This window comes from Vipera ursinii, assembly GCF_947247035.1.
Source record: "Vipera ursinii genome assembly, chromosome: 2".
NCBI lineage: Eukaryota > Metazoa > Chordata > Lepidosauria > Squamata > Viperidae > Vipera > Vipera ursinii.
The window spans coordinates 201,210,686-201,223,047 of record NC_139513.1 but is presented as its reverse complement, the minus strand read 5'-3'; the positions used below and the strand labels follow the sequence as shown (position 1 = coordinate 201,223,047).

Genomic DNA, 12,362 nt, shown 5'->3' with positions numbered 1-12,362 from the left:
TACATAAAAGTTCCAAAAGTGTAAAAGCTGGAAGAGTGAATTATGACATTTTTTTTAAAAAAAGATTTTTTAAAAAACATTCTCTTATTGTTTCACAATTTCTAGTTTGTAATTTGTTGGATATATTCCTTACAGCTAGTCCCCTCAGCTTACAACTGGCCACTTAATGACAGTCCAAAGTTATGATTAGCTCCCCAGAGCTAATTATGACCCATTTTCAAAGTTACAACAGCAAAGTTACACATATCCTGCAATCACATAATCACATTTTGGCCACTTGGAAGCTGGTTCACTTTTATGGCCATTTGCAACATCCCACATTCATAGACCATGATTTGTAACTTTGTTGCTGGTTTCCTGCATTTACTTCCAATCTCCAGGAAAAAAAATGCCCATTGTGGAAAATGAATTTGCTTAATAACTATGGCATCTACTTAATGGCCATCATTAAATATGGTTGCAGCTTCAGATCCAGTCACATGATGCCTTGCTTTATCACCACAGTGACTTATGATCTGTAATTCTGTGTTCAATAACAGTCATAAATCAAGGATTACCTGTATAGCCTTCCTTCAGGAGTGACATTCTCCTAACAGGGAATCTTCATTTTCCAGTTCTGAAACTTCATTGGCTTGTTTTGTGTGAATTACATCCCCCCCACCTTCTCTTCTTCATGCTGCTGAACATGTCTCTGACTTTTTGACTCGTGAAAAAGCAGATGTGTATAAGGACTAATGTTGTAGTGGGTGTGTGTTTGTGTATTTGTGTAAATGCAAATAATATGCTACTTTAAATACTAGGTTTTCCAGCCAAAACCCTGGTGGTATAGAGATAGGAAAGATTTCAACTTTTCTTTCACAGTTCCTTACTCTCTTGTAGCAACAATGGCATTGAAAAGGACACATGGAAATTAAATTTGCTCCTATGAGCAGGCTGAATGCTTGCCTCAGTCTCTTTGTTACTCCTTTTTCTGAGAGATTTCTAAAGGCACCCAGGGAGTTGTTTTTCTGGATTGCCTATTTTAGCAGGTTGGTTTAAACACATCTCTTTTTCTATTGATTTTCTATTTTTTGAAAATTGAACTACACTATGGAAGGGTAATATTTGTAAGACAAAGATAAGAATGCCTTTTAGCCTAATTGGTGCCAGTTCTCAGGCTTCTAAAATTGACATATAATCACATCTGCGTTAGTGCGGTGTTACAAACCATAGCCTTTAGCTGGCATTTCAGTGATGTAGATCTGACATTATAGAAAGACAGGGCTGCGGAAATAATTAAGCTCAGGATGCTAGTGTAAGTGAATAGGATAAATTTAATTGCTACATAGGGATTAATTTGTTATGGCATCAGTTGCAAGCTGATGTTTATCTGTGAAAATATACATTGTCAAATATTTCTTTTGAACCATTCTACAACAATTATTTTTTAAAAAAAAAAATCAGGTTTGGCTTAGTATATAGAATTGCATAATTACCTGGCTTCAGAGAAAAAGTATTGCTGTATTTTATAATGATAATACTTTTTTTAATATATCATGGTGACTTACATAATTTGCATTTATTTTCATGCATTATTATTTTGAGAGTATTTTAGAATGTGGCAAATAATGTATATGTCAAAACTAAAATAAGTAGTTAACAATTTCAGCTGCACTGGAGTCTTTTAAAATGTAGCTGATGAAAAATTAAGTAAGCACCTTTTGTAAACTATGGCCATGGAGTGCCATGAAATTTAGCGTGACTAATTTTTGCTTTACTGACCGTAATGTGAATGTTCATTATTTTAAAGTACATATAAATATAGTGATACGTGCAGCTTTCTATGCCTCCATGCTCTTGTAAAGACCAAATTTTAGACTTGGTACCAAATATTATCAAAGCTTCTTTTAAAAACATCCTCAGGCTCAATCTCTGATTTCCTCCCTTCCTTTGCAGTCAAGCCCTTATGATTTTGCTCCTTCTTGTTCAAGTTCGCAAAATGGGACAAACCTCATTTAACAAATGTCTCACTTAGCAACAGAAATGTTGGGCTTAATTCGAGGAGTACCTGTAATCATAGATACATTCAGAATCCTTAGTTCAGAATGCAATCATATCCATAGCCCCACTCACCCATTAACATAATTTTGTATGTACCAAACTACTGAGAGCATTAAAACTCCCCCAAAAACCACATTCTGAGAAACAGTTGTCACAGAGTTACTATATTGTGGGGAGTGAGAGAATAAATTGTAGTAACTAACAAGTTGCCCTATTTTATTTTATTTTATTTTTGAAATTGCAGATAGTAAGAACCCCAATTAGTGCATCTATTTATTTCAGAAAACTCTTTTTATATGGCTTTTTACCAGAGTATTGTAAAAATCTACTTTAATAAAGAAAAAGGAATCTTTTAAACTAATGCTGTCTAAAAAGAGCTGAGAATATAAATCTTGTACAGGGTATCATAATTTAAATGTTCTCTAATTGATTTCCAGCATTTTGGATCATTGTAACTCACTCACCAACTCACTCACCAGTGGAGTGCATTACAATTGTGCCTCTGCCGACAGCTGTATTTATTCACAAAAACCTGTGATATAGTGAGCTCTTTGTTCTGTCAGTCATTCTTTTCTTAATAATAATAATAATAATAATAATAATAATAATAATAATAATAATAATAATAATAATAATAATAATATAAAGTTGGAAGGGACCTTGGAGGTCATCTAGTCCAACCCCCTGCTCAGGCAGGAAACCCTATACCATTTCAGGCAAATGGCTGTCCAGTCTCTTCTTAAAAACCTCCAGTGTTGGAGCATTCACCACTTCTGGAGGCAGGTAGTTCCACTGGTTAATTGTTCTAACTGTCAGGAAGTTTCTCCTTAGTTCTAGGTTGCTTCTCTCCTTGACTAGTTTCCATCCGTTGCTTCTTGTCCTGCTTTCAGGTGCTTTGGAGAATAGCTTGACTCCCTCTTCTTTGTGGGGGCCCCTGAGATATTGGAACACTGCTATCATGTCATTGTATTATTATTAAAGAAGACATCCTTATCTATTTATAATTCAGCAAAAGAGTCTTGTTTATGACCTACAACAGACATGTCAAACACAAGGCCCGGGGGCCAGATCCGGCCCGCGAAGTGGTTTCATGTGGCCCGCAAAGCCATCCTGGAAACAGTGAGGGAACGGCCCCCACTGCCTTGGCCCTGGCCCAGAGACCCTCCTTCTGCCAGAGACCCTCAGATCTGTCCCACTCCTGCCCAGGCCCCCATAGGCACCCTTGATGTCAACGATGTAGAGCTGGCCACGCCCACCCAGTAGGCCATACGCACTCTAGCCACGCCCACCCAGTAGACCACACCCACCCTGGCCATACCCACACAGGCCCCCTGAGGGCAACCGCAATGCTGATGCGGCCCTCAGTAAAATTGAGTTTGACACCCCTGACCTACAAGGACTGCAGCTGATAGCTTATTTTCCCATCATCAGTGTCATTAGACTTGTTACCTTGTGTGCGTGACGCTCTAGCTCAGGGCTCTTCCTGGCTCAGGAATTCTGGGAGTTGAAGTCCACAAGTCATAAAAGGGCCAAGTTTGAAGACCCCTGCTCTAGCTGCTTGAAGTTATACCTGATCTCAGCAGAAACTCTGTTAAAATATAAAGCATATATACTTCATTCAGTCAGATTCAAAGCAGCCCAAGAAGCAACCAGACACTCTTGAAGACTTGAAATAGGAGGCCATGTTGTTATATCAGTTACTGACCAATAGTAGGTACTACCTGACTGGTTTCATTCTTGGGCAAAGGTGTCTATTGGAAGATGGACTTTAAGCTAGTAGTATGAAGCTCAAAATCACACAATTATCTATTCTGAGGGTATGTTTTAAAAGAAGGAAAAGCGTAGCTTTATAAGTCAATATAAAAGATTTTCAGAACAGATTATTTGAAAAACAAAGAATTTAATATAGTAAATGTTTCCATATCTCTAGGTGTGAAAAGAAGGTCAACCATACCTAAATAAGCTGAAAAAATTTTTTGGTTTTAGAGCAATGTATAACTAAAACAGAATTATTTCAGTTTTACTTTGTAAATGTGTTTAAATCATTTAAAAAGCAATAATTTAGGACAATAAATGATTCATCAGATAATGTGCACAAATTGGAGAAGAGGAAGGATAGAGAAGTTTGAAACCTTGCATTTTGTTTTATTTATTTTTGCTGCTACTAAGAACAAGAATCTAAATTTGATTTATTGTGAAGTTTTGTTTCCCAAAAAGTTTCCTTCTCTAGGAAAAAATATTTCACTTGTACCTTTGAACAGATGGATTGAATTTTATGTGAAATGAAAAGCCAAACTTAACTGTGCTTACTCAGTATCTCTCTAGAATGAAGTTATGGCACTTATATTTCATCGTTCTTTGCTGACGTACTATTTATTGATACCCCTTTTATGTATTTAGTGGAATAAATATTACATCAGATTAGTATAATGTTTCATTCACCACAATGATGCATTAATAGTATACATTTCGATAAAAAAGACATTAATTTTGTAAAGACTTATAATACCCGGTATGAATTTCTATGGTCTTTTCACAAGCAAAGTCCTTTTTTATGAATAGTGGAAGTCACAAATTGGAACCGTAATAAAGCTGGTACAAATTCAAATAAGTAATTATTGCAAAACATTTGACTTTAAAAAACTGACACAATAATCCAGTAAAGGGATTTTTCTGTTCTAAATTTCAGTCTAGCATATGCAGAGGGGTATTGTACAGGTGTAGAAGACAATTGCTTTCTTGCGAAAAGAATTAATAAAAGAAACGTCTCCAAATTTTTAAAGTGCAAAGCGTATCTCAGAGCCACTTTTTACGTAAGACCTGGGCTACTTATGATCATCTTTTCTCCTCCAGATAGGGCCTTAACTAGTCAACTAAAATTAAGGAAGCACTTTCTGTACAGGTAGTCCTCGACTTACAACAGTTCGTTTAGTGACTAGTCGGAGTTACCACAGCAGTGAAAAAAGTGACCTATGGCCATTTTTCATACTTATCACCATTGCAGCATCCCCATGGTCATGTGGTCAAAATTCACACCCTTGGCAATTTGCTCATATTTATGACGATTGCCGTGTTCCCGGGGTCATGTGATCACCTTTTACGACCTTCTGACAAGCAGAATCAATGGGGAAGCCAGACTGACTAAACAACCACAGTGATTCACTTAACAACTGTGGCAAGAAAGGTTGTAAAATGGGGCAAAATTCACTTAACAAATGTTTCACTGAGCAACATAAATTTTGGGCTCGTAAGTTGAGGACTGTCTGTACAGAGAATATCAGAGCAAGCAAGAGACGTTTCTTGGCTCCTTGGAAGAACAAGAGCTTTCATCTTACTTTTTTTCTCTTCTTTCCTATGTATTTGTGGCTTCTGAAACTCATTCAGTCTCAAAGGCAATTTCAACTTTATGCTATCATCTCAGCCCTTTCATAACTAAGACCAGTCCAGGATTTGGCTCCTAAGCTTTGGAATCATACAATGTCTTATTTTTAAGATATTTAAATAGAGTTTTAAAATAATGTTAACTGCAGTTCAGGGTAAACTGGAAAAAGCTGATGACGATCTGGGGAATAGTAAAATCTAATATTCTGCCAAGCAGGTAACGTGGAGATATTTAAATTTATTGACATATGGATTTAATTCTATACTTTTATTGGAAGTTGCAATAGGATATGGAATTCATCTTTAATTCTCTTTGCTGCAGTCCAACCACCTTCTCCACAACTTTTCCCAAAAGGTGGAGGTTGAAGACTTTAAAAAAATTGTCCAGAGCTGTTGAATCCAGAAATAATTGGATTCTTAAGAGGCAGGTAGGCTACTGCCTTCTTTAAAATAGGTAGAGCAGATTGATTGATTTATTTTCAAAAAATAAATTCATTAATGTCTGGACCAAATTACAGACCATCCCTTTTAAACAACTACTGTAAAGCAGAAAAATCATGTACTTTCATGTGTGCTAGACAATTAAACAGAGTTGTATTCAGAATTAAATTTCTTTGCATTCTTATCAACTAGAGTTATGATGGCCACTCATGATAGGACCTTCATAGTAGCATCCTAGCACTATGTATGTGTGTGTATAAATATACATACATGCATACACATTTCCCCTTGATTTGATGCCTTTCTTGTGACGTTTTTAATATCACATGAAGACTTCTTTATTCATCCAAGAATGTTCTTTCTCAACACTTTTTCATCAAAGCATTTCTGCAACTTCATTGTCTTCATTGTTGCTTTTCATTACTATGGTTTATATTCCAATAGTTTAATTTTTTTCCTACTTAGAGAACTTTTATTGATAGACAAGTTACCTCCCCATATCTGGTTGCTCTTCAGTTTACTGAATTTCATCTCCCAGAATTCTCACTAATAAGCCAGGGAATTCTGGAAGTTGAAGTTCATATTTCTGAAAGCACCCAAGTTGGGAGAAGCTACTGTATCATATCAACAAACAGATAAGTAATATTTCCCCAATTTTTATTATTTTTAGAGACTTCTGAAAAGAGAGAATAACTGTTAAGCCTGTTTTTCCATGGTTCAGATTGGTCCACAATTTATCTCAATTTTTAAAAAAAAAAAATCTCTTCGCTGCATTCCAGTTGAATTACTTTTGATCTCTCACTTGCTCAGAGAAAAAAGGGCAAAATAAGATGGCCACAGCAATTATAGGTAGCTTTAAGCTTAACTCTTCTACATTCATCCTTATAATTCAATTTAAAACATTCCATTAACCTTTGTGGCAGTAATAAACTTTGTCTGCAGGATCTCAAGCAGACAGTATTGCATTTCTTTTCAAATTAATGCATTTACTTCAGAACTGCAGGGTGTCTCTAGAGTAATAGTCTGATTTAAGAAGAAAACATGGAAAGAGGATAAAGGAGAAGAGGTAATAGGTGCAGTTCTTGTATGATTCTAGAATTCCATATGCAGTAGTAATTTCCATCAGAAAACACTGATGATCCAGTTCATAAATTATGGCTATGCCTAATTATATTTTTAAGTGATGATTCCATATGATGGAGCTAAGATGTGGAGGTGACCTCTCCTGGAGTCTGTGTCTCCTAAGAATTTGAGGCTTGGAGATGGAAAGAGCAAAAGCTATCTAAAATCTGAGAGCTGATTAAATCCTGAAATTATCAGCATGGACTAAATTGAGAGGAAGGCAAACAGTAATGAGGGGTTTTGACAGCTCTACCAATTTATTTTTCTTTTTGGATTGAAGCATCTACAGGAAGTCATTAAATTAATTAATTGAATTGATTGAATGTTACTAGCAGATTAATTAAGCAGTGAAAGAACTAGATGTGGAAGGATTGGATTCAAGCAAATTGGATTCAAGGCAGACAGTTGCATTGTTATTCAATTTGACTTTGATTTGCTTGGTTAAGGGTGACTTCTCTGTATTTCATGTGTATGGCTGAATTTCAGATGATAGCAAACTAATGCTTAGGACAGAAGTCACCAACTTTTTGGGCACCAGGGACTGGTTCCGTGGAGAAAGGTTTTTCTGCAGGCTGGAGATTGTGTGGTTTTGTGTGCTGCCTGCATCCCACAGATGGGGCTTTGCTTGTTTGTGCGGACCGGTTGCTGACATGCAGCGGCCTGGTACTGGGCCACGGACTTGGGGTTGAGGACCCCTGGTTTAGGATTATCAACCCAGAATAGACCCCCTACTGTAAAGCAGATGCTGGTGTTACAAAAGGTTGAAGAGCATGAGAACATACCTTCCTTCTCCTATTTTACTCGCCACAACAACCCTGTGAGGTGGGTTGAGCTGAGAGGACTGGCCCAAAGTCACCCAGCTGATTTTCATGGCTAAGGCAGGACTTGAACTCATGGTCTCCTGCTTTCTAACCTGGTGCCTTTACCACTATGTAGAGAAACAATAGAACAAGTAAAATGAAGTAGGAATTGTGTAATTAAGAAGAGTGTGTGGTAACATGTAAACTTGTTACAGTTAATAGCAAGAATAAATTAATTCTGAATAACCAGTTCGGAAAAAAATGTGGTGTGGTGTAGTCTGTAAAGAGCACAAATGATAATAGAATTGCAAAACAAATATATGAGGAGTGAAGAGTTTGAGAGAAGAGGAAGAGTTGAAAAATGTTGATGGATGAAATTGATAAGATCCTCAAAAAAGAGGTCAGAAGATTAAACAACAAATGACAACATACAAAGGGGGGGAGTATGGATATAGATAGAAACAAGGATAGTTTGCAAACAAAGAAAAGTATGCTGAAGTATTCAAAGGAGTTGGTAAACAAGATACATTGTGGCTCTCTCTCACACACACACACATACACACATCCTTCCAATTCTTTTCCTTACTATTTCTTGTTCTCTTTCTGAACTTTGCATAATGTTACTTATCTCTAAAGGAAATAATGTGATGAATATGTATGTGAGAATATAAGAAAGTGTTGGTTTATTGTGAATATGTAGAATTGTATACTATTCGTATTACTTTTTGCATGTTTTTTCTATACTCTGTTCAGCAAATGTATTTTATAAGAAGCTATACAAAGTACTGTATAATAAAATATCATGCCAGGAGCAAGAGACTTGCTTTTGTTCACTCCTCTATCCATCCTACAGTGTCAAAGAGATTAGTTGTAAAATATTACAGTGCGACCAGGAAGGGTCTAGGACAACACACTGCAGCCAACTCACTGTGGGACAACTCACCATGGACAACTTGCTGGGGGATAACTCACTGAGGGATAAGAGTTACACTATTATCGAAGAAATGGTGGAATAGAATCATTAAAGATGGGAGTCTCCTGATAGTCCCATGTAACACCTCTTCTCCGCAAGCTGCATTGGCTTCCAGTTGCCCTCCGGGTGAGATTCAAGGTGCTGGTGATGACCTATAAAGCCCTACATGGCATGGGTCCGGATTATCTTAGGGAGCACCTGCTGCCAGCATCAACTTTCCATCGTCCTGTGCGCTCCCATAGAGAGGGCCTCCTTAGGGTGCCGCCGGTTAGGGAGTGCCGGCGAGTGATCCCCAGAAGGAAGGCATTTTCTGTGGGCGCGCCTGCCCTTTGGAATGATTTACTTGTGGAACTCCGGACCGCCCCCAATCTGCGTTCATTTCACCGGGACCTGAAAACCTGGCTTTTTGATCTATCAGGCCTGGACTGAAGGGGTTTTAGCTTTTTAATATTGTTTTAATTGTTGGGCTTTAATTAATTTAATTCATTTTAATTTTATATTGTCTTTTTATATTGTCTTTTATACGCTGCCCTGTAAACCGCCCTGAGTCCTTCGGGAATAGGGCGGTATAGAAAACTAATAAAATAAATAAATAAATAAATAAATAAAGGATGCCAAAGGAGGGACACAATGAAATGTGATTGACAAAAAATAAAATGTTTTAATTATTTTAAATAATTAAATTGAATTATAGAATTGTCCTTTGGCATGTTGTCCCATGGTGAATTGAGCATGGAGAGTTGACTGTGGTGAGTTGTCCCATTCCATGAGCAGGAAAATGAGTGTTGACTCAGACATCATATGGTAACCCTCAGAATACTTTGGACAAAGTGATTTTTGTTGTTCTCTTTGCAACTAAGGTACTGAATATTTGTTGCAAGTCATAAAAATGCTAATACTAATAATTCTAACTCTTTTACTCTGAGTACGTGCATACTGAGATTTGTCCCTTTCTATTTCCATTGTTTCTTCTAGCCACTTCTACATCTACTACTGGGACAAGTCATCTCACAAGATGTGATGTGAATAAGAAAGGCTACTGTGTAAATGGGGGTGAATGCTTCATGGTCAAAGATCTTCCAAACCCAAGATATTTATGCAAGTACGAGAAACTTCCCAGTGAAGCTACAGAATTTATTGCTTTAATGCATGTTTCATATAGTAACACTGTTTAACCTAAAGAATATATGTTATGAGCTGATGACGGGTTTTTTTATCCTCCAAAATAAGAGTTAAACACCATCCCAAATCATTTCCCATGTCTCCAAAACATGCAGGTACTTTTGTGTGTATGATTTAAATTAGATTAAATCCATATATAAAATGCTTTAGCCAAAAAAAAGGAATAACAATCTGATAGAAAAAGAAATACGGTACCTTTTTTTCCCCCCAAAAAAATCCCCAATGTATTAAAATAAAAGGAGCCGCTATTTTGGTGCCCAATTTGCTTCCAGCTGCATTGGACCATCATACTCTGTTGACGTGGCCAATGACTGCATTTCATAAAAATTATCAGACCCATAAGTCAACCTAGCTGGAGTGAACCAATTTGAAAAACTACAGTAAATGAATCTTTGGTTTGACTAGTTGATACTGTTCATATGGTAAAAGCATTCAAAAAATTTAATGTTGTTACTTATGCATTTGTTTGGAGAAAAAAACCATGTTTTAAATTAAAAGACCATTTACGAAATACGAATATGAAATCTACATATGCTTTCTTTCTTTCATTAAAACAAGACATTCTGAAATTATTCCATAATATTTGCTAGATCAGTGACCTGTGATAGCTTACCATTGTGGTAGAGATGTCACAATTGACTTTCCACTATTTTTCAAGCTGAAAGTTATTCCAGAAACATTGCAACATATAGCACATACTCTGTGAACAATTAGATAATTAATTGGTTGGAATTCTAAGATGTCTTATATATAAGATGTCTTATATTTTGGCTGAAATAAAATAAAATATGCTTTTTCTATTTCTAGAAGCTAGAAGTTTCCTATAGTTCCCAGACTTAGTTAATATTGTAAGCTTCACATCAAATTGAGAATATAATTACTTCTTAATGGGTGTTCTTTCATTGCTTTGTTTTCAGATTGGCCTTGTTAAACCAAAAACTCCTACTATATTGCTCATAATAACATTCAAGTCCTGATATAATTATATGCAAGAACATATAAAGCAGAAAGATCAATTTCATTCAGATAAAATGTCATACCAACCCTATTTAAAATGTACAGATTGGAAAGCAAATTTGACCAATGAAGTGTTAGAAAGACCATACTCACCCAGTTTTGCCATACAAAACACAGTGTTACCTAATTAATCCAAGTAAGTAGAGCTGTACTATCACTTCATTGTTGTTGGGATTTTTTGAATAAAAAAATAGACAAATTCATATCAGGGTTAGAAATACAGTGTTTTGATACAGCTATATCCTAAAGGGGAAGCATTAAGATATCTCTGTTTTTGCTTCAATAGTAAAATCATATTTATTACATGTGAATTACTGTTTGAAAAACAAAGCAATATTTCCTTAAACTGAAACACAAACCATAACATTGCAGACAATTTTACTATTGTCAAACATTCTCTCTTTAGCTGCCAACTTGGGATTCAAATGTCTTTATGGCCAACAAAGTTATCAGTAAAATATCTGATACTAAGCTCAAGGTAAAATGTCATTGGAGAAAAGTTCCTAACAACTGAAAACTCTCATTCTAATTCATCTCATATAATTATACTCATATCATTGTTTTGCTTATGTCAACCTTGGTCTTCAAGCATAATTTTTTTTAATCCCATTTATATCCCGCCCTTCTCCGAAGACTCAGGGCAGCTTACAATCTAAGAAGCACAAATCAAATGTGCTTAGCAATAGCCTTCATTCTATGTATATGCCTGCTTATTAGGGCTTTCACCACCACCCCCCACAGCAGCATTTTACAAAGTCAGCTTATTGCCCCCAACAATCTGGGTCCTCATTTTACCTACCTCGGAAGGATGGAAGGCTGAGTCAACCTTGAGCCTGGTGGGACTCGAACCTGCACTAATTGCAGGCAGCTGGTGTTACTTAAGGAGGCATTAGCCCACTGCTCCACCAAGGCTCTTAATTGAAGATTAATTAATGCAGTGTAGGGAGCTCTTATTTTAAACATGTAGTCAATGTGCAATCAACATTGCTACAGTGTTGTTTGTGATAGTTATTCTTGCTTTTATAACTTTTATTAGCCAAACCACATATTTTGCTATTTTCAGAAATAATCAGAGTTTGAAAATGGAGTTCTGGCTGGGGTAGGAAGAGATACAATATAATTTATTTTGTATTTTTGGAAACACCAGGATCCATGAATAGTGGTGCTATTTACTGAAAAGGACACCTTGGTATTGGTATTCCTGAAACAGGACATATTTTTTTACAGGCCATTCTGGTTTGTTTACTAATAAGGCCTTTCTGAAACATGCACAAGCTAGATCGGTGATAAAATAGAATTTTAAAAACTTTAGCAGCTCTGATTTGATGAAGCCCTTCTGAGAAAGAATGTTTGACACATACAGTCCAATAACATTTGTGTATTTATGCAAAGTTGTTTCAAAGTGC

General features: G+C 36.3%; 1 protein-coding gene across 5 annotated transcripts in view; it reads left to right on the top strand.

The window, feature by feature from the left end:
- Window positions 1-12,362, top strand: part of NRG1 (neuregulin 1) — a gene marked incomplete at its 5' end in the record, with an annotated part of 171,406 nt that overhangs the window by 132,778 nt on the left and 26,266 nt on the right. For 4 of the 5 annotated variants that reach the window (XM_083353734.1, XM_083353732.1, XM_083353733.1 and 1 more), the window contains one exon: window positions 9,733-9,859. The exons of the other annotated variant lie outside the window; for it this stretch is intronic. In XM_083353734.1, the coding sequence (XP_083209860.1) occupies window positions 9,733-9,859 (127 nt within the window). The remainder of the gene's footprint in view (window positions 1-9,732; window positions 9,860-12,362) is intronic. 5 annotated transcript variants of the gene reach the window in all.